The following is a 20,316-nucleotide window of genomic DNA, read 5'->3' as shown; positions in this document are numbered from 1 at the left end:
GTTTTGTTAAGCTACCTGACGAACGTCACAATGTCGGAAGTTGCGCCTATATTGTTTTATTTCAAAATAAATTACTTCTTGGCTAAGAAAACCGAATTAAATCTTTCTATATTTGCATAGTATTTATTTAAATGCTAAAATGAACCCAAAACACTACAAGAAAAACCAGTGAGTCTTCATACAGTAGCTGATTTGTGTGCGAGATGGATTAAATTATTTATTTTGTCATAAGCTTTTACACTTTTTTAATGTTATTTTTCAAAATAGCAGAGTTTACACATAACTTTACATTCATGTCTGATTAAATTTTATTTCTTTTTTTTAAATCAAATGTTATGATTAATTACTCATTTTTACAAAAAGCTTCTTTTTAACTTATCTGTTTTTAAACTTATTTCATCTACTTATTTACTTTTGGAATGTCTACCTATTAAATGTGTTTTTGTTGTTGTTTTTTTTTTTTTTTTGGCTACGCAACTGAATAGCAACAACCTTTTATTTTGAATGAAAGCACCGGAAGTTCCGCATCGCTTGGTTTCACGCTCGCAGAGAGAAAAGAGGTAAATGGATCAGGCGGTTGAAATGGAGAGCGAAAGGATTGGGAGGGTGACCAAAAATATTCAAGAGGCATGGCGTGGTTGCGTGACACAATAGGAGGATCTCACCTCACCAAAAGCAGGACTTTTCTGAGGAACAAAGTAAAGACCGTGGCTGTGAGCTGCCTGTCTGTAGGGTTTTCATTTCGCTTTGCTTTGCTCTCTAACCTCGTTTAACTCAAACAGCAGCAGCAGCAGCAGCAGCATTGAGCAGCCTTTCTGCTGAGCGGTATCTGCAGAGAGAAGAGTGTGGCCAGCAGCCTCGTCTGACAGCTTAAAAGGTACAACAGAAAGAGCTACAAGATGACTTCTGCTGGCGGGACCGTAGTTTGTTTACACACATGATTACCGCTGCACTGAAGTTGCTCAGACACGCACCCTGTTCGTTGTTTGCCAGCTAATTTCGCCTGTATTGTTGTGTTAGCAAGTACAGAGAGAACATTTCCAGCGGTCCTTATTAAACTGACAGGATGATAAAGCGACGTGCTGCTCTGTAATGTATTTAATTCCTGGAGCGAGCTAGGCTAACGTTAGCAGCATGTTGCTGTTGTGACCCGTCTGTCAGAGGGAGAAAGTCTGTCCAGGCATGGCTTTTGGGGGGGCAAACAGCTCCGCTAACGCCAGCCAAAGTCATAACATTTGCTCTGAAATAATATCAGTGCATGCGTTATGAAAGATTATTAGTTAAATATAGCAAATCTGTCTGTATTATGCGTTAAAAACCGTAAAAACAAAAATAAAATAAAAAAAAAACCCTAACAGTTCAGGGTTGTTGACATTTCCAGAACGTCTTAATGCAGCATCAGATAATCTGAGTAGTCAATATTTTCATTTTTACTTGTATACCATTCCTGAGATTTGGCTTTCCTTGTGTTTACAGGAAGCTCAGTATGAGTCGAGATGGTTGGATGAGAAAGAGAGCCAATGGCAGCGATGACAATGGTTGGGGAGAAAAGGTGAGTACATCCAGCCGTGAGAGCTCCGCAAAGAACCAGAGACATGCATGGCAAAACATGGAAATAATGGGGAATATGTGTGTTCCACTCCTTTTTAATATTGTCAAGACCAACATGAAGCTGAAGTTGTAGAGAAGCCTAAAGGTTTAACTACTTGGGTGACTTCTGAAAAGAACTTATTGCACTGCATTTTATTTAAGGGCAACCGAACCACGGTAAAAAATCATAACCATGCATAATTTGGCTTCCGCTTCACAATTATGTTATACGTTTTGTTAGTCAGTTACTTAAAACTCCAGTGTAAGATTGAAGAGGTTGAAATTCACTCTATCCTCTAATCCCATGTTTATGTTCATGTTCTAACAGCCTAAGAACTTGCAGGATATACCTATTATAGTCTGAATAAAGGGGCTCAGTAATACCGCAGAAGATTTATCAGAACTACTCAGATATTACGTCAGTTAAAAACAATTTGGGTATCAAGTTACTCTAAATGGCATAGCTAAATTAAACCTTTTGCATGGCTACAAACTCGGCTATAATGTCATGTTTAAAAAGGTCTGTCAGTCAACATATGGTGTGGTGTTTATGTGCTAGTCCAAGTAAATGATTAATATCCTGTGTATATAAACCTTCTGTATGCTCAGTCTTATTTAGTTTCATATGTTCTTTCCACGCAAGTCATTTAGCTCTGATCAGTCACAAAATGTTGCAACATGTAAATTAGATGTATTTATATCCTGATTCCTCTTGGGTTTCTAAACATGCCTTACTAATTTATTTATTTATTTTTTTTATTGTTTTGCTGAATTTCTGTCGGTACAGGGCGGCTACATGGCTGCCAAGGTTACCAAGCTGGACGAGCAGTTCAAACTCAATGCCACCAGAGAAAAGCAGAAGGAAGGAACCGGCTCCAGCATCTTCAGTGGGGTGTCTATCTATGTCAACGGATACACAGGTACAAGCAAACACTCTGCTGGCGTGGTTTGTATTTCATGGCCCTTTGTTATCCCTCGTGTTGCCAGTTATCCAAACCAACACTTACTTGTACCGGCACACAAATTATTGCCTGCTCATGTCCGTTTATTGTTTTCTTGCACGCAAAGTATGCCATGGATTATAAAGATAAACAGTCTTCCAATATCATGTTTTATTTAATCGTTGAAAACTTTCTATTTCTAATGCTCGTCGTTCATGCCCCTGTCTAATGCCAGGTGGCTGAGTGTGACGGGCGTGGCGGCGTACTCTTTCCTCACGCTCCTCTCGTCGATCAGTGAATGAATGAATGTGTCGCTGTCTTGTCCTTCCAATCAGACCCGAGCGCAGACGAGCTCCGCCGGCTGATGATGGTGCACGGGGGTCAGTTCCACGTCTATTACTCTCGCTCGAAGACCACCCACATCATCGCCAACAACCTGCCCAACTGCAAGATTCAGGAGCTCCGAGGGGAAAAGGTCATCAGGCCAGAGTGGATCACTGACAGGTGTGTTTAGTACAAAACAAGAGTTTTTTTTTTTTTTTTTAATCGAATGTAAGGCATGAGCTGAAATCTGCGTTCCTTTGGTTCATCCAGCATCAAGGCCGGCCGTCTCCTGCCTTGCTTCAAGTACCAGTTGTATGCTAAGCAGAAGAACACGCTCTTCCCCGCCGTGATTCTGCGCCACACCTCAGAGATGTCCGAACCGAGCCACTGTCCCCTTCAGCCGAGCACGCATCAAAAGCCTCTTTTGCCACCGCACAACACAGAGCCCTTTGTTCCCCGCAGCGGGGGATCCTCAAACAACCCCTTCCCTGTCCCCGGCTGCAGCGAAGCCGAGCCTCAGTCCGTCCGCCGCAGCTCCAAGGCGAGCTTGGATTGCCACCCACCGAGTCATCTGAAATCGAGTCAACTCGTTTCAGGTTCCCTGCACACGAGCCGATCCTTACACAAGAACCCCCTTCCCAACAAGGGCCACGCAAAGCTCCCGCACAAGTCTCCTGGTTCTGCTCACGTGAACGACGAAGACTTAAAAATGTGAGCGTTTTCATGAAATGACTAATTGGATGCTTTTTATTTCCTTCTTATGAAGCCCTTCCGGCTTCTAATTTAATATCCCATGTTTGGTTAAGATGTGACAATTTGCTCTCTTTTGCTTTCCCTAGAAATGGAGTTCTCCAGACCTCACCGGATACCTCGAGCCATTCTAAAATGACGGAAATGCAAGAGCGCGGAGATCCTTGTCCTGTTGGGGCCTGGGCTGCTGTGGGAGAAGCCCCCCTGACCAACGGACACGCTCACCTTTTTAACGGTGCCTTAAAGCCAGAGGGCTCGTCCCCTGTTGCAGAGCCACGCTCCTCTGACGGGGACGCGTCCACATGTAGAGCAAAGAGTTCAACAGAGAAACCTCAGAGTTCTTCAGTGCAGTCACACGCCAAACCTGATCCGTACGAGTTCCCCCCCAGCCCTCCAAAGCAATCAGATTCTCTTCCTATTTGCCTGGAGCAATCCAGCACACAAGACGGAGGCCTTTGCGACCCCAAACCTCCGTCGTCCTCTCACGAGGCTTCGAGAGCCAACGAACCCCAGACGCCTCTGAAACGTCTCCAACCTCCCGCTCAGGTTGAGCCGATTTCGGAGCAGACTTCCCGACCTCCTCCTTCTTGTTCCCTTTCGCCCGTCAGATTAAACGGAAGTCGCCACAAAGCGTTTCTGACCGACGCCCCTCTCCCGAACGCGGCCCGCGTGGCAGCCAAGCCCGATCCTCCCACCGAGGCGCCCTCGGCCTCCACACCCTCGGACCAGCTGCTGGAGCAGACGGGCGGTCTGATCTCGGAGTTTTACTCTCACTCGCGTTTGCACCAGATCTCCACTTGGAGGATCGCTTTCTCCGAGTATGTCAACGAACTACACAGCAAACGGAAGACTGAGGGGAGTCCATCCTACCCCGGGAAAGAGCGACTGAGGAAGTGTATGGCACAGCGATCCACACATGGACAAGGTGGGGAAAAGGAAGTTATTCTTGTCTTCTCTATTTATTTCATAATGATGTCTTCTGAATTTTCCCCAAAAGTTAAGAACGTTTTATTTTATTTTTTTACCATTTGTAGATTAATGTATGTGCCACAAATAGGGGTGTGCAATATGGCCAAAAAATATTACAATATATATTTTAAAATACCTCTAAAGATATCACATCACATTAGTGCTCCACATTTTCTGCTTTCCTTTTTTCCTTATTTTTTTATTTGTCCAAACAAATATGTAACAGCTTTTTTTTTTTTACTTTCCCTTGTAAACAGGAAAGTAGAATAAAAAAAAAAAGATATATAAATATATACGAAATCACACAATACGTTTAGTGTGTCAAAGAAAATGCAATAATAGATAAATAAATATATAGCAAACTAATTTTGGCCAACAAAAAATAATCAAGTGTAAATACAAATATTTAAAATACACAAATGAAACAAACTGCTGTGGTTCAACAGAACATTAGTTGTACACTTTGTTTTTTTTTATGTGCAAAACTAAGAGTCTATAAAAGACAATCTTCCTTTTAAAAATGCTCAACACCAAAACGTATCACAAAACCCCCTGAAAAAGGTAAAGGTTTATGCTCACTTCCTTATGATCAGGAACTTTATTCATTTTCATCTCTTCCATCTGTCACGTACAAAAAAAACTAAAATATTTTATGGCCACAAGATGTTCGGTCGTGGCCACATCTAAATAATAACATTAATTATTATCAGTAATGATGATAACGGACACATCTGATCTCATTTTATTTCCGTCTGGGAATGAACAAAAAGGCTCAAGCTCAGTCAGAATGGATGAAAATGCTGAGCAGTTTTCAGCTTCTGTCATATATTCCAAATTTTCCTTACATTTTGCAATTCTGCAGCACATTGTGTTGTTCTGCCACATGCAGTCCACTGAAAAGTACTTTGTTTTTCTTGAGGTATGATGAGTTACTTTTGCACTAGAATTATTTGAAATCTAGAAAAGTGTTCGTTGCTGTAATTTCTCCTCGTTTGTAGCGGGCGCGCCATCGGTAGGCAGTGTGAAATCGTGCATCTTCCACGTGGACATGGACTGCTTCTTTGTGTCTGTGGGGATCCGACACAGACCAGAACTTAAAGGCAAGTCCTTTAAGTCCTTATCGTCTAGATGTGCACTGTGAACCTTGTTTATGCGAAGCACTTTGAATGGAAGGGATTTGAAATTTGACCTCTAGTTCTGGAAACATTTCTGTGCAGGAAAGCCTGTAGCTGTCACCAGTAACCGTGGACTGGGCAAAGTCCCCATCAGACCCGGAGCCAACCATCAGGTGGAGCTGCAGTACTACCAGATGAGGCACACTCATCCTCAGCCAGGTGAGATCATGTCATCCAGGTAACTAAATGAAACTTCGGTAGTGAGGGGAAATCGCTGCTACCCCTAAAGCTCATAAGAAATAATGCTTTCAAGGAAAGCAAGTAGCTTGTATCTGCATGGTAGAGGGAACAGTACAATAATAAAAATAAAATAGACTCTAAGGCCAAAAATAACTCACTTTCTATTTGCACTCCATGGAAGAAAACCAAAATGGGCTTTACTTCTTTCAGACTGGAATTCCCCAAAAACCCCCCCCCCCCCAATCCGTTTGCCTTGTGAATAACGTTATTGCTACAATGCTGCTTGTTTTTTTTTTTCCTCAGACAAAGCAGATGACGACCTCCCTGTGACTCCCTCGCAAGACATCCCCGACTCCCACGGAAACGGTGTGGACCCGGATGCCGCCACCCTGTCGATGGCAGAGATCGCATCTTGTAGTTACGAGGCCAGGTGAGACGTTAAGATGATCTCAACCGTCCTGTGCCGACAGAAATGTAAGGACTTCTTGTTTTCTCTCTCTGCAGGCAGGCGGGTGTGAGGAACGGGATGTTTTTTGGCAAAGCGAAGCAGCTGTGCCCCTCGCTGCAGTCGGTCCCGTACGACTTTGACGCCTACAAGGAGGTGGCTCTGAACATGTATGAAATCCTGGCCAGGTACAGAACCTCAAACTCTGCCAGTCTAGCTAGAAGTAAGGATTTACTCGCGAAGTTGATCTTAATTTGCTCTGTGCAGTTACACCCACGACATCGAGGCTCTCAGCTGCGACGAAGCTCTGATAGATGCTTCTCATCTGCTGGCTGAGGTGGGCGTCACTCCAGACGCTTTGGCCGAAGCCATTAGAGCGGACATCCGGGGGAAAACGGGCTGCTGCGCCTCGGTGGGAATGGGTGAGTCCCCGTTTTCCCCCACGACGTAAATTAAAATGAAGCCAGAATTCATACGGAAATAATTCAGACCAACTGCGACGCTCTGTTCAGGGTCCAACATTCTTCTGGCTCGACTCGCGACCCGCAAGGCCAAGCCAAACGGGCAGTACTTCCTTAGGTCTGAAGAAGTGGATGATTTCATCAGGGACTTACCGGTGACCAGTTTGCCAGGTGGATATGCTGCCCTGCGTCCTGCTCCACTCTCTACCCTAGAAGAGATTCTCAGGAAACATGAAGCTAAATTATTTATTTAAATTGTTTGTTTCATTAATTTTCCCCAGGTGTCGGGCACGTTATGGGCAAAAAACTCGCTGTGATGGGCGTGAAGTCTTGCGGGGACCTCCAGCAGGTGTCTCTCTCTCAGCTGCAGAAAAAGTTCGGACCTCGGACCGGACAAACCCTGTTTCGGTTCTGCAGGGGTTTAGACGACCGGCCCGTCCGCTTCGAAAAGGAAAGGAAATCCGTCTCCGCCGAGATGAACTACAACATCCGCTTTGCCACGGTTGGACCTGCGAGGCTTACGCCGTCACGTGTCTGTCCAGGCGCCGCCTGATTTCTGAACTTCTTCCCTTTAAAAACTCACCAGGTGGACGAGGCAGAGTGTTTCCTGACTAACCTATCGATGGAGGTGCAGCGGCGTCTAAAGGAAGCAGGGCTGCGGGGTCGGAGAGTTACTCTGAAGGTCATGGTTCGCAAGGTCGGAGCGCCTCTGGAGCCGGCCAAATACGGAGGTCATGGCATATGTGACAATCTCGCCAAGTAAGGATCTTTTTCACCTAGTTGCGAAAGCATTCATACCCCTTGAACTAAAGCGGAAAAGATTGTGATAATTTGTAATAAATCAGGTTAGATTATTCAATTGATTAACTAACTGCAGTTTGCTGAAAGAATAACATATACCCAAAACTCCTCAATAATCAAGCATACTAAAAACAAAAGATATGTTCAATCAATCAATCAATCAATCAAATTTTATTTGTATAGCACATTTCAGCAGCAAGGCATTTCAAAGTGCTTTATATAATTAAAATGAAAACAGCATGTGACATTGAATAAACAGTGAGAAAGAGATTTTGAAAAAGATTAAAAAAGATAAAAACATTAAAACTCGCACCCCTTTTTAGGACTTCAGTTAAACGTCGTTTAACTGGGACTCAAACCTTCTGGGACTTTAGTCAAAAACACCGTTTGACAAGGACTCCAACCTCTAGGTTTTTAGTTGAAACGCCGTCAACTGGGACTCTAATGTTACTGTATTTAGGCCATAAACTTTTATTTTCTTACTTAAAATGGAATTGTATCATTTGTTTTTGCATCTTTTAATGTCTTTTTCATTTTGCATGAAAAGGCGAGTTAAATGAAAAATCAGAAGAATATGCCAATTCTTTTTTTCATCTGATTAATCATCAGAATAATTAATGACTAAAATAATTGTTAGCGTCAGCCCTGCCTTGAACATGTTAACATTACAGCCTCTAACTTCAATATATTTTGGTAGGATTGTTGTTATAGACCAACAGAAAATATTAGGAAAATATTAGAAAAATATAATTTATCTTCCAATTCACAATGTGTTGATCGAGCATATAAAACGCATTGAAGTCTGTGCTTGCAACGTGTCAAAAATTTGAGAAAATAAAACGAAATGGTCAACGAATAAAAGGGCAACATGCAAAACACCACATGGTAAAGATTGAGACCGACATTGACGCGGGAGTAAAAAGGTGATTTTTGTCTCTTCTCGCTTCCCGTCAGGACCGTGATGCTCGCCCAGTCCACTGACAGCGGTCAGCTGATCGCCTCCGCTATCATCAAGCTGCTCCACACCATGAAGCTGCAGGTCCAGGACCTGAGAGGGGTCGGCATTCAGGTTCAGCAGCTCGAGGGAAATCAGCCCCAGGCACAGGACTGCCGGGGAACTCGGACACGCTCCATCAAGGACATGTTGTTAGGCCAAGGGTCAAATGCCAGAACTACCAACAAAGGTCTGGTGTGTCTTCATGGTTTGATCTTTGCTTTGTTTGTTTCCTTCTAAACTCCTGGCTTAGTCTTTTATATGTGTGTTTTTAATTAAAAAAAATGCAGCAGGCTCTCCGCAGAAGCAGACTTCCTCAGCAGCGGCTCTCTCATCACCACATCCTCCGACACCTGCTGAGCCGGTCCCTGGGACGAGCAAAGACACGCCCGTCTGCAGGGCAGCGCAGAAACATTCCCGGACCCGTCTCAACCTCAGCATTGAAGTCCCCTCCCCCTCACAGGTAAAATCTGGGATTTTTAATGGCGGATCATCGCCAAGCGCAGGCATGAGATTCGTGCGGTTTTATAACTTTGAGGGGAAAGTACCGCCGTTTCACAGTAAAGTGGTATTTAGAAAAAGATTTAGAAACATGATCGAATGCTTTTATTTAAAGCAGAAAAACAAGAGTTCTGGACCTGAATCTGTGTGACTTAATTGATTTGTAGTTTTAATTTCTTTTTAAGAACAAAGGAGAAATCCTCAGTCCGTGACCGCTTCTTTCTTTTTTTTTTTATGTCTTACTGCATTTTTTTTATGTTGTGTCATTCATGTAATTTGCTGTATGATTTGTGTTGATTATAGATTTTCTCACATCTGTTGAAATCGGGGCACTTTTGAAATTGACACTTTGTGTGTCAATGAGTTTTGCCCGTGTAAATGTGCGATAATGGTATCAGTTTCAGTTTGTTGAGGGTAAATTTTATTTAAATTAATTAATAAATATTTAATTTCCCTTTGGGATCATTAGGTATTTTTGAATTTGATAGTTGCATCATTCTATACCCCATTCAGCTGAAGGCAGTTCCTGCCTTTTTTTCCAGCATGCTTATAACTAGATCAAACCAACAGAGTATTTTAACACTTTTTACTAAAAGAGGTTCTTTATCTAGACCTTTTTTTTTCTTATTATTCTTCTTCACAATCTTTTTGTATAATTTCCAAGGTGGATCGTTCTGTCCTGGAGGCCCTGCCGGCCGAGCTGAGGGAGCAAGTGGAGCAGTCGTGGACTAAGAGAGACGAGAGGCCAAATCACTGCCGGTCACCCGACCTGCAGCTTTCCTCTCCCTGTCCCGCGCCGTACGCTCCCCCTGCTGGAACGTTGGTGCTGCAGTTTCCGAACCAGCCAGACAGTCCGGGAATTGTACTCGAGTTGCCAAACTTCTCACAGGTAGAAAAGCACCTGTCGGAAACTTTGACATTGCGTCCGGCAATTCAAGTTCCGTGTTAATTCAAGAACCAGCAACACGGCAATAAGGAGGATTAACTGTTTTATCACGTCTGTAATTTAAGAAATGAGGATTAAGTGGTATCTCCTGGAGATTTTCACTCGGCTTCTGTAACTGGCTGCAGGTTGATCCGGACGTCTTTGCTGCCCTTCCCAAAGAGTTGCAGGATGAACTGAAGTCCGCCTACAGCCGTGCACACAATGTCCAGCCCCAGGTGAAAATGGGTGAGTTAACCGACGGCTGCGTAGTTTTCATTCCCCTCCTTTAACGTAGATTTTTATTTTTTGACGCGTTGGTTTGTCTGCAGCCGAGCAGAAGAATCCCCTGTTGCAGCTGAAGCAGCCTGCTGCGGGAACTGCCGTTGGACGGTTGAAGCGACGCTACAAGAGGAAGAACGGAGTGAGCCCTGTTAAAAAAGGAACCTCGCCCTTAAAGAGACGTCAAGCCACAAACAGCCCAGCCAAACGCGTGCCGCCGATAAAGCCACAAGAACCTGCAAATGTACCAAAGGTGATTTCTGCGTGTGGTTGCAGATGGAAAGATTACTTTAGTCGTTGCTGTTTGGAACTAACCCCTTTTCCCTTTCACTTCTTTTCTCTTCCGTCAGACTGAAATGAACCCGTCCACCTCCGAACAGGACGTCGTGGTGTCTGTGACGAAGTCATGGCCTCGTCCTGTTCCAACGTTGGCCGGAGCTTGTGACCTGACGGACATTAAAACGCTCCTGCGGGAATGGGTCACCACCATCACAGGTACAGATGTCCTAATGTCCTAAAGACATCCACAGTAACGCCTGTTTATCTAAGCTTTATAGTGCTGCAGGTCCAGCTGTAATTCCTTTTGGGTGTAGCTTTACGCTGGGATTAAATTGGACATCCGAAGGCAGCTGGGTGCACTGAAATTTATTTAAGGGTGCCAGAGTAGGCCTGTCACGATGATGCATTTTGCTAGACGATAAATTGTCCCAGAAGTTACTGCGATAAACGATAATATTGTTGTTTCGAGACCATTTTCAAGTAATATAATAGCAATAATGGCATAATAAGGCAAGAACACACTCAAGAACACATTTTAAATTCTAATAAACATTTAAACACTGTAACAACAAATAAAATGAATTATGAAGTCCGTGTTAACAAAATTATCTTTCAAAGAAAAGGGATAGTTGAGACCAAAGCACCAGACTGAAGAATTTTAAAAGATAAATCAAGCAAATGAAAATGATTGATTTTATTTTAATTTGTCATGTGATTAATTGATTTATTGTTTATTGTGACAGTCCTCTTCTGATTTGATCTATTTAGATATGTCATAATAGTTGTGAGAGCATGTAGGCTTTTTTTTTGTCCAGATTTATCTCCATAATTTATGAAAGCAAAATAAACTGCCACACAACTGCTTACCTTTTAAAATGCCTTTTCGCTTAGAACCAATGGAGGAGGACATCCTGCAGGTAGTAAAGTACTGCACTGATCTCATTGAAGATAAAGACCTGGAGAAGTTGGATTTGATAATAAGATATATGAAAAGGTCCGTGGTGCAAAATTTAACATTCTGCATGCGTTGTTCTCTCTTGTTATCTGATCTCAGTTTGCTTATAGTTTGTTTTGTTTGTTTGTTTGTTTTTTCCCTTCAGGCTTATGCAGCAGTCTGTGGAGTCAGTTTGGAGTATGGCGTTTGACTTCATTTTAGACAACATACAGGTGGTTGTGCATCAAGCTTACGGTAGCATCTTGAAGATAACATGAGAAGAAGGAGAGGAAAGAAGTAACCCTGTTGTTGTTCTGCAACAATCGACCATGTACCAAACGAATCATGACATCTGAATGATTACTATTTGCTGTCCTAGCTTCTCCCGCAGCATCTTTCTTTTTTCCTCAGCCGCCAACAAAAATAATGGCAGAAACGCAAAGAGCCATCGGTGTATTATTTGAAAGCATGTACAGTACGTCACTTTTTGTACAAATGTTTGTTTTCAGTGTTGGAGTAGCTCGAACTGAAGGGCAAAGAAAAATGGTCTCACTGTCTACTTGGTGCAGTTTAAATGGTTCGTAATCCTTACAGTTTTGTTATAAATCTGTGATTTTTTTCCTTTCCTCAGATGTTTAGCATTGCGTTTGATTTGTCTCAGAAGTTTGACACGGGCATGATGTCATACCCAAGTTCGACCCGTTCTGATTGTAAGTTGGAAACCCCAGTGACGTTTCACTGTTGAGGGTGCTACTGTTATTGTTACAAGCCAGTCACAGCTTCTATGGATGCGACACCAGAGGAGCATGAATGGGAAGTGAAATGCGTGACAGAAGTGCAAAGAAACCGGTTACTCCTGCAGCTTTCACCATCTTTTATACATGTGGCAGCCATGACAGACGTTGAACACGGAATGGCTCAGGGACCTCCAGCTTTTCCCAGTCTGCATTCAGACTTCGATGTTGTTCTGTTCTCGTTTTTACAACTTGGGACTCTGAAACTTTCAAGTACAAATCGAACGCAGCACGGTTCTGTTTGCTCACTTTTTTTTTTCTTTTTTTTTTTACACACCTGTTCTGACCCAGCATTGTAATGCTTAGATATGTTTGTTTTCTGTTTTATTTTTCCGCAGGGCAGTCAACTTACCTCACAGGCACAGGTACTAGTGTTGAATACAAGGTTCATCATGTTGTAGTGACAAAAACCAAACTCGTGGATCACATTTGGAGTTTGCTAACCTCGTAGCAGTCCGAATGCGCGTTTGAAGCCGACTGAAATGGTTCAACAAAAAAAGACAATATTTTTTATTCGTGTTATTCTGGTGCTCTGATCTAGAAGCGCTTTCTTTTGTGGAAGAAGAAAGGAAGAAAAAAAAACGACTAACTGCTGCATTCTGTAGTGTTTCATTCAATTCTGGGTTTTTTTAAGTGCCAAATCTTGTTATAGAGTGTAAATAATGTTTGAAAGACCTTTGTCAAATGTTTTAAACAAAATGTATGTGGAGGAATTGCCTCTTGTATTGTTTACCAGTAGTGAATTCTTAGTAAGCGTCTTTAAATTGTAACTCTGAAGTCTAAAAGCTTGCAAGTGTTCCGGCATGGAAATCTGAAGCTAGCCAAAGTATTTCCTGGACAGTAGCAGTCTAACTTGGGAGGGCATCAACATATGTAATGGCAATCAGTCAGCTCATTCATTTCCCCTTTTTTTTTTTTTTTGTCGCCAACGAACAAGAGAGATCTGATGAAGATGATGCAACGTTTGTTAAGCATTTAAATTGGGTGCAACTCAAGCAGTTGCCTCCTGTTTTCAACAGGCTCTGAATCTGTTGAAATAATGTTGGATTTGGATAGATTCAGGTGACCCATCTTTTGTTATTCACTCTGGGAACGCTTGTACGGCAACTGACTTCATTTCTGTATATACGTCCTGAATTTAACCTGTCGTCTGAAGCGCTCATCAGACACGGCGAACTGGCTTCTGATCTCCTCACAGAAGACAATAAGTACGTTGTTGAAAAGTTTGCTTAAAGCAGTAACTATATGCAAACCAGATCAGTCTGAATGTAATTTGGAATGTGTGAGTTTTCACTTTTTAGATGTTGCTTCACATCACCTTTCACTTCTTTCTTGAAAGAAATGGCCACAAGTAAAAACTGGCCGGTGTTGGGTTCTCTAATCTGGCTTGTGCCTGAAGACCTGAAGCTGTGAATTTGTTTGTAAGTTTTCTAAACCTTGCTAATAAACTTAAACTTCTAATACTCTACCTGTCCTTCTTGTGTATTAGACATTGCTGGACAAAGGAAGCCGCAAACAGCTAAAGAAGTCTAAACTAAAGTAGTGCTTTTTTATAAGAGTGGCAAGAAGAAATTCATTGTTGAAAGTTGTGTCTAGAGAAGTCCCAGAAAGTTTTCAGTTTCAGCCTTAACATGGTATCCCAACCATGAAGCATGGGAGTGGTAGCATCATGATGTGGGGTGGTTTAGTTTAAATCTTGGATGAGGATGGTAAATGGTATAAAGATTATGGTAAGCTAAACAAAGAGCAATCCTGGACTAAGCCCCTTTTAGAGGCTAAAACTCACTGATACCAGAGAGGCTGATGAAATGGTTTCGTGTAAAGCACATTCGTGTGATAGAATGGCCCAGTCAAAGACCTAAATCCAATTTAAAAGTATTTTTCTCCTCACTTTAAAGTGAAGGACTCTTTTTGTTGGTTTATAATGGAAAACAGTAGCAAGACACATTGGCAGTCAAGGTTGTAATGTGACACAATGTAAAAAATATTCAAGAAATATTTAATTGATGCTTTTTAATAATTGACTAAAGTTGTTACAATTAAAATTCTGGTCTAAAAATATATATTTTTAGGCACATGCACAAGTTCTGGTCTGCATTTGTAAAATATACATCTCAAAAAACTAGAATATTGTGAAATATATATATGTTAAATATTTTTTGTATCTCATTTCAGAAGGTAAAACTAATTCATTTCATCGATTCATTATACAGAATGAAATACTTATTTTATTTCTTGTACATTTGATGACTATGACTTATAGACAATATGAAAACCCAAAATCCTCTATCACGGAAAATGTATTTCAAAAATGTACTTTATTTTGTAAGATGCCCGGAAGAAGTATTAATGACATCAAACAGGCCTAATTTGACGTCATATCCAGTGTGGCAGTTTCGCGCATTAACTGAAGTATCTACCGGTATTTCTTTCTGGTACTGTTTTACTTTATTTTAGTTGCTATATTGTAAATGTCTACTGTAATTGAACAGGTTGCTAATAACAACAATATTCTTAATTCTACCACTTTTTAAATGTATAATACTTTTATATGCAGAAGGTACCGACAGCGTTAGCCTGCTAGCTAGCATATCAAGCCAAAGTAACGTAAATTCTGGTATTTCTTTTTTATTTCTGATAGCTGACTGTATCCATCCTGATATATTTACTCATAATCATGTTCGGAGATGAGCAAATAACCGTAACATAGACTTTATAAACTGTAGTCGGTGAAAACAAGGCGTGCCCTGTTGTTACCACGGCTTTTGTTAGCTCCAGGTGTTTGAGATCACCTGGTTTTCAGAATAGCTGACTTTGAAAGATGCAAACATTTTTATGTATTTCTTGACCTGCGCAGAGGAATACTATTGTAGAACAAGGCCTTTCATATATTTAATGCGTGCGATATTTGTGCTAACAGTGTGGTGTTTTTAATTAAACGCGCAGTCGATTTAAATTTAAAAGTAAAATAAGTGTTGCTCATCGTTTGTATTAGACCGAAGTACTCATCCTGAAATAATGCATACAAGAACTGTTTATACGGCTACACAACAGCTCTGCCAGGTGTTGGTTTTACACCATGACTGACTGTGTTTTTCACAACTGGAAATGTTGTAAACATTGGAATTTCTTGTAAGAAAATTCAAAAGTGTAGTGGTTTTCTTTCTTTCAACCAGCTGATTGATTGGGAAGAGGTCAGTCCTCCTCCAGTTGCTTTCTTGCAAAACTTTTTTTATCCTGGAAACCCAGAACTATATTTAAGTACAACGTCATATCAAATTGTGTTTTTGCAAAGTGTTTAAATCACACAGTACTCCACATTGTTGCCATGTCTCAGTTTCCACAACATGTTCTTTCTTCCTCCTCAGATTCAGAGCTTTTGACACAGGCAGCCATGGCCATTCCCGTTGAGATCATAAGCAAGGTGATAGAGCAAACGGCTAAGGTGGTAGACGAGCAGGTGGAGGCGCAGCTGAGCAAGCTGAATGAAATGGACGACGACGATCTTGAGAGGCTGAAGGAGAGACGATTGGAGGCGCTTAAAAAAGCACAGAAGCAAAAGCAAGTAAGTGTGAGACTTCACCCACCTGGAGAGGAAACTGGAGGCGCTTTAAAAACACTCAGACACAGGTGACTGGAAGGTTGTATAAACTCTGTGCATGAAAGGCGCAGGTGTTTCAAGTTTAGATGGTCAGATTATCGGTAGAAATAAACGCATTAGATTAAACTTGGTGAGGGATTTTATTATAATCTGGTGAAGGAAAATGAAAATAAATGACAATTTCTAAATAAAGTTTGATAGGGAACCCTAAAGGCATCTTTAAAAATGCATACATTGGGAAGAGGAGCGGTTTTCTTCCTGAGAAAGTAATATTGGGGCATCATTGCACTTAGAAATAAACTTTTCATATTTTCCTTGTTCTGAATTTTCTACTTTGAAGGAGTGGCTGTCCAAAGGCCATGGCGAGTACAGAGAAATCTCCAGCGAGAAAGACTTTTTTGGTGAAGTAAAGGAGAGCAAGAATGTTGTCTGCCACTTTTACAGAAATTCAACCTTCAGGTAACTACACAGCATGTTGCAAACATTTAATTTTAATATTTTAGTTTAGGTTTAATTTATGGCCACAGTTTTTCTAATAGCTGTTGCAGAGAATCTTAGCTAATTTTAAAGATGTTAGTGTTAAGTCGAGCAATGTCATTGGCCATCTAAAATACAGTCAGTTTCATAATTTGTAAAGGCAATAAAATCTGAGGTATTAATTCTAACTTTTTAGGGAACTAAAAACTGCACTTGTGACATCTTGTTTTTACTATTCTAGGATTAATGTTAATTTAAATAATCAATGCGGAAAATCTAGCAGTTTATTCCACTTGGAAAAAGGAAAGATCAATTCCAATGTGAGTCACTGATGAACTAAAACACTAGTTTATTTCTAAAACTAAAGAAATAAACTGCAAATCTACAAAAAAAAAAAAAAGCAGTTTTACTTTTATTCTCAGATGCAAAATCCATCAGTTTATTCTTGCTGTGCAGGTGAGAACATTGTTACATTTGCCATTTTGTATTTTTCTTCTTGTAGATGTAAGATCCTGGACAAACACCTGGCTCTCTTGGCAAAGAAGCACGTTGAAACCAAGTTCATTAAGCTGAATGTAGAAAAGGCCCCATTTTTGACAGAGAAGCTGCACATCAAAGTTATTCCTACGCTGGCGTTGCTTTTAGATGGGAAGACAAAGGATTATGTAGTGGGATTCACAGATCTGGGCAACACAGACGAGTTTTCCACCGAGATGCTGGAATGGAGACTCGGATGCGCGGATGTGATTAACTACAGGTAAGACCTGCAGAACAATCACTCCTCCTCCATCTGTGGGATTTCACAAAGGAAGAAGCGCGCATTCATTTTAACGTCCGCCTTCTTGTTTGGTTTCTGTAGCGGCAACCTGATGGAGCCACCGACAGGAACACAAAAGTCTGGCTCAAAGATCACAAAAGTGGAGAAGAAAAGTATCAGAGGGCGAGGTTACGACTCCGACTCCGAGGACGACTGAGACGCTTTGATGTGGCTGGTTTTGTCTCTCAGGGCTACCTCACTGTTATTTCCAGCAGACAGCCCTCTTTCATTGTTTTTGTTTTCATCACCTGCTCATTCATTCTTTACAACTTACCTGATCTGTGATTTTCATCTTTTATTTAACGGAATGTTATGTAATAATAATAATAATTTGGTCATCCTGAGCAAGGAATCATACATAATGTGATTCACTGTTTTAACACTTTAAGCCTTCTTTTTGAATCAGACTTGTTGGTTTCATTGCATTTTTATCAAGTGTTGCGTTAGAACAGAGCCTGTGATGCATGTGGGTGCCAAGATCGGATGTATTCAGTTTTTAGCATCAGAATACATTTATACATGACCATGTAGCAAAGAGTTTGACTTAATAAATACTGATGTAATAAAAAGTAGTGAAAGAATTCCACTTTTCTTCTGTGATTCTTGTTCCTACTGTTTACAGACGGGATCCCAACGATGTTAATTGACAGCGTGGAAAAAACGGACTTATTTTGAATCAAGAACAGATGCAGGCGTGAAAAACACCCAAGCCAAGATTTTTCTTTTGAGCGCCTTGGAAAAAAAAATATTCATACAACATAGACGTTTTCTGCATTTTTGTCATGTTTCCACCACAGCACATTTTCACATATGACGGATGGCTGTCCTGTCAGCTGCACCACATTGTATGATTCCTGGAGCCTTTGATATGTTTGTAAGGGCTTCACAACGTCCTGCAAAACTATTAATTTACCTAGACTTGCTTTCAATATTTTTTTATGCTACAACCACAAATTTCTGCATATTTTACTGGGATTTTATATGATGGAACTATTTTTAGTAATACAAATTAATTTTGGCTTGCATATTTTTTTTCAACCTTTCAAATCTCAGCATTGTAGAACCATGTTTTTATGCTACAAGTAGCAAGTATTTTGAGATACAAATCAGCTTTTCCTAAAAAGTAAAGAAGTTTAACAATTTTTCCATGACTTCCATGTGCTAACGCAGGGATGCAGTTTGTTCTATTTTGATGGTGGCAAAGTGCAAATGTGACTTCTTTATGGATTTATCTGAATAGTTAAAAGTATTTTAATAGCCTGGTTCTCTCGATGGACCTAAGAAGGCTGGATTTCCAGGACATGTTTAACAGTCAGGATGTTCTGGATTTCTGTTCTCTACCAGGCTGTGACTGAGCAGCTGTATTTACAGTGAAATAAGATATTTACAGAGCGTAACTCTGTAAATATCTTATTTACAGAGTTATGCTCTGTAACTCTGTAAATAAGATAGACCCTCCCGCCCCCCGACATAACATTGAACACATTGGAGTCGACACAAAGGGCACATTTATACTCTGATCATTAAGACAGGTATTGGTTTCCTCCTATGTCAAGTTTTACCAGCATAGCTTTATTATACTTTTAATTATTGAAACAAACTTTTCAATCATTTAGACTTATTTAGATGCACCAACTACGTCTTGGTTATTTGTTAAGCTAGGTTTGCTGAAGGATTTCAAACTAATCCGATCACTACAAAATATTTCATTAAGCTCAAAAGACACTTTAGAAGAGACTGGAATCTATTTTTTAGATTTCTTCTTATTTATTTATCAACAGCTTAAATTCGAGCAAACATCACAGAGCAGAACTAAGACTCAATAGCCTTGTTGTCGACAGGTTGGAGAAGGCGACGCACAATCAGCTCTCCCTTGCTGTTGATGTACGTGTCGGCCATGTCCTCCTCAGAAGGGAGACCATGTGGGGTTTTCAGTGGCTGTACCCTTCATGCAACAGGAAAACGTAACAGGTGGGAGACGGGTCACAGTCATACAGTTATATTCCCTTTGTCTATGTGATGAATGTAACAGAAGGCTTAATAAATTATTTTTTAAAGTGATCCGGCTCTACAAATCATTACTTGGATGACTTAATCTGTAGTAATCTTCATGGTCATTAAAAAAAATGCCTGCTTTGATTTTGTTACTTTATTATTTAAAGTAACAAACAAACAGTAATCTTACCTTATAAGATGCTTGATAATTTTCAGTTGGTTGTTAACTGAAGGTGTGTTTTTATGGATTACAGGTTTGTGGGCCTGACAGGAAGATAAACAGAGAGCAAGGTTAATATGTTGTCTATACATTATACACAGTGCCATTTATATTTATGAAAGCTTAAGTGTTAGGTTGACAAACACTGTGTGCTTATTTTATTATTAAACACTTATTCTGCCAGCTACTAGTAATAAATAGTTTATGAGCTTCTACTGACAGGTAGACATAAAGTCCAGGTTGCACAAGTGGATCAAGACCTGACTGAACATCTCACAACTCTTGGTACTCCTTTTAGATGACATTAATAGTACCGTTTGAAGTCCGAAGTATTTCACGATGTTCTTCTCCCAGTATGGCCTCCTCATTGCACTTTTGACCCGGGTCACTATGTGTAGTTTGTGAGGTTGCTCTGGATTGCCTCCATACTTCTCATGCTCTTTTGATCTCTCTTCAAAAATCTGTCAAACGGGAACAAACTTTTAATTTCTCGTCACAGACAAGGCAAGCGAGATGCAGTAGGCGTCTTATTTTTACACTCCTTCATAGCATTGACAATGAAATGAATAGTACTCTCTTTTTTTCTCCATAAAACGTTGAAAATAAATATTTTACAAAAATATAAAAAGTGACAGTGTGGGATCATTGAATATTTTTTCTTGATTCTCACCGTCTCTGGGATTCTTGATTTGGAAAATTTGCTGCGAGCGGGCACAAACCAAGCACAAGGTGATAAAACTGTGGCGTCTGTCAATGCCTGCAACATCAGAAGAAACAGAGACTGTACAGGTGCTGGTCATAAAATTAGAATATTGTGATAAAGTTCATTATTTTCCATAATGTCATGATAAAAATTAAATTGTC

General features: G+C 40.7%; 3 protein-coding genes across 8 annotated transcripts in view; 2 read left to right on the top strand and 1 right to left on the bottom strand.

Moving 5' to 3' along the window:
• Positions 1–531: 531 nt before the first annotated feature.
• Positions 532–13,810, top strand: rev1 (REV1 DNA directed polymerase). Of its 4 annotated transcripts, none has more exons than XM_015034655.1 (23): positions 532–698; positions 789–877; positions 1,477–1,552; positions 2,378–2,510; positions 2,867–3,035; positions 3,126–3,566; positions 3,695–4,530; positions 5,573–5,674; positions 5,792–5,908; positions 6,233–6,359; positions 6,434–6,562; positions 6,642–6,796; positions 6,887–7,006; positions 7,117–7,337; positions 7,422–7,594; positions 8,591–8,820; positions 8,921–9,093; positions 9,796–10,020; positions 10,203–10,302; positions 10,386–10,588; positions 10,686–10,830; positions 11,506–11,608; positions 11,715–13,810. In XM_015034655.1, exons 3-23 carry the CDS (start codon positions 1,487–1,489, stop codon positions 11,824–11,826), a joined length of 4,080 nt encoding a protein of 1,359 aa, XP_014890141.1. In that variant the 5' UTR covers positions 532–698; positions 789–877; positions 1,477–1,486; the 3' UTR covers positions 11,827–13,810. The 4 variants fall into 4 exon arrangements, with proteins under 4 accessions (XP_014890141.1, XP_014890140.1, XP_014890142.1 ...); XM_015034654.1 differs by having other exon boundaries at positions 783–877; XM_015034656.1 differs by having other exon boundaries at positions 532–877; positions 8,924–9,093.
• An 871-nt stretch (positions 13,811–14,681) lies between these two features.
• On the top strand, positions 14,682–17,818 carry txndc9 (thioredoxin domain containing 9). 3 transcript variants are annotated; one of them, XM_015034649.1, is made up of 5 exons: positions 14,682–14,777; positions 15,711–15,907; positions 16,284–16,402; positions 16,923–17,177; positions 17,280–17,818. In XM_015034649.1, the coding sequence occupies exons 2-5, from the start codon at positions 15,737–15,739 to the stop codon at positions 17,392–17,394; spliced, it is 660 nt and encodes a 219-aa protein (XP_014890135.1). In that variant the 5' UTR covers positions 14,682–14,777; positions 15,711–15,736; the 3' UTR covers positions 17,395–17,818. The 3 variants fall into 3 exon arrangements, with proteins under 3 accessions (XP_014890135.1, XP_014890137.1, XP_014890136.1); XM_015034651.1 differs by having other exon boundaries at positions 14,692–14,777; positions 15,719–15,907; XM_015034650.1 differs by lacking the exon at positions 14,682–14,777 and adding an exon at positions 15,369–15,536.
• Positions 17,819–18,982: 1,164 nt separating this feature from the next.
• The window catches only part of mrpl30 (mitochondrial ribosomal protein L30), a 7,661-nt gene continuing 6,327 nt past the window's right edge, over positions 18,983–20,316 (bottom strand). The window contains exons 2-5 of the mRNA XM_015034652.1: positions 20,123–20,209; positions 19,767–19,913; positions 19,423–19,496; positions 18,983–19,182 (exon numbers count right to left, since the gene is read on the bottom strand). Coding sequence (XP_014890138.1) covers positions 19,050–19,182; positions 19,423–19,496; positions 19,767–19,913; positions 20,123–20,209 — 441 coding nt within the window. The 3' untranslated portion in view covers positions 18,983–19,049. The remainder of the gene's footprint in view (positions 19,183–19,422; positions 19,497–19,766; positions 19,914–20,122; positions 20,210–20,316) is intronic.

Source organism: Poecilia latipinna, unplaced genomic scaffold (assembly GCF_001443285.1).
Source record: "Poecilia latipinna isolate Pla-1442-1.1 unplaced genomic scaffold, P_latipinna-1.0 Scaffold307, whole genome shotgun sequence".
Lineage (NCBI taxonomy): Eukaryota > Metazoa > Chordata > Actinopteri > Cyprinodontiformes > Poeciliidae > Poecilia > Poecilia latipinna.
The sequence above is the reverse complement of the archived record's forward strand: the minus strand, read 5'-3'. Positions and strand labels throughout refer to the sequence as shown.

Bases quoted from the DNA above. Each gene is read 5' to 3' on its own strand.
- rev1 (XM_015034655.1), top strand. From the start codon at position 1,487: ATGAGTCGAGATGGTTGGATGAGAAAGAGAGCCAATGGCAGCGATGAC. The intron at 9,094-9,795 runs GTAAAATCTGGG...ATAATTTCCAAG, and splicing joins AAGTCCCCTCCCCCTCACAG to GTGGATCGTTCTGTCCTGGA. The intron at 10,021-10,202 runs GTAGAAAAGCAC...AACTGGCTGCAG, and splicing joins AGTTGCCAAACTTCTCACAG to GTTGATCCGGACGTCTTTGC.
- txndc9 (XM_015034649.1), top strand. From the start codon at position 15,737: ATGGCCATTCCCGTTGAGATCATAAGCAAGGTGATAGAGCAAACGGCT. The intron at 15,908-16,283 runs GTAAGTGTGAGA...TCTACTTTGAAG, and splicing joins AAGCACAGAAGCAAAAGCAA to GAGTGGCTGTCCAAAGGCCA. The intron at 17,178-17,279 runs GTAAGACCTGCA...TGGTTTCTGTAG, and splicing joins GCGGATGTGATTAACTACAG to CGGCAACCTGATGGAGCCAC.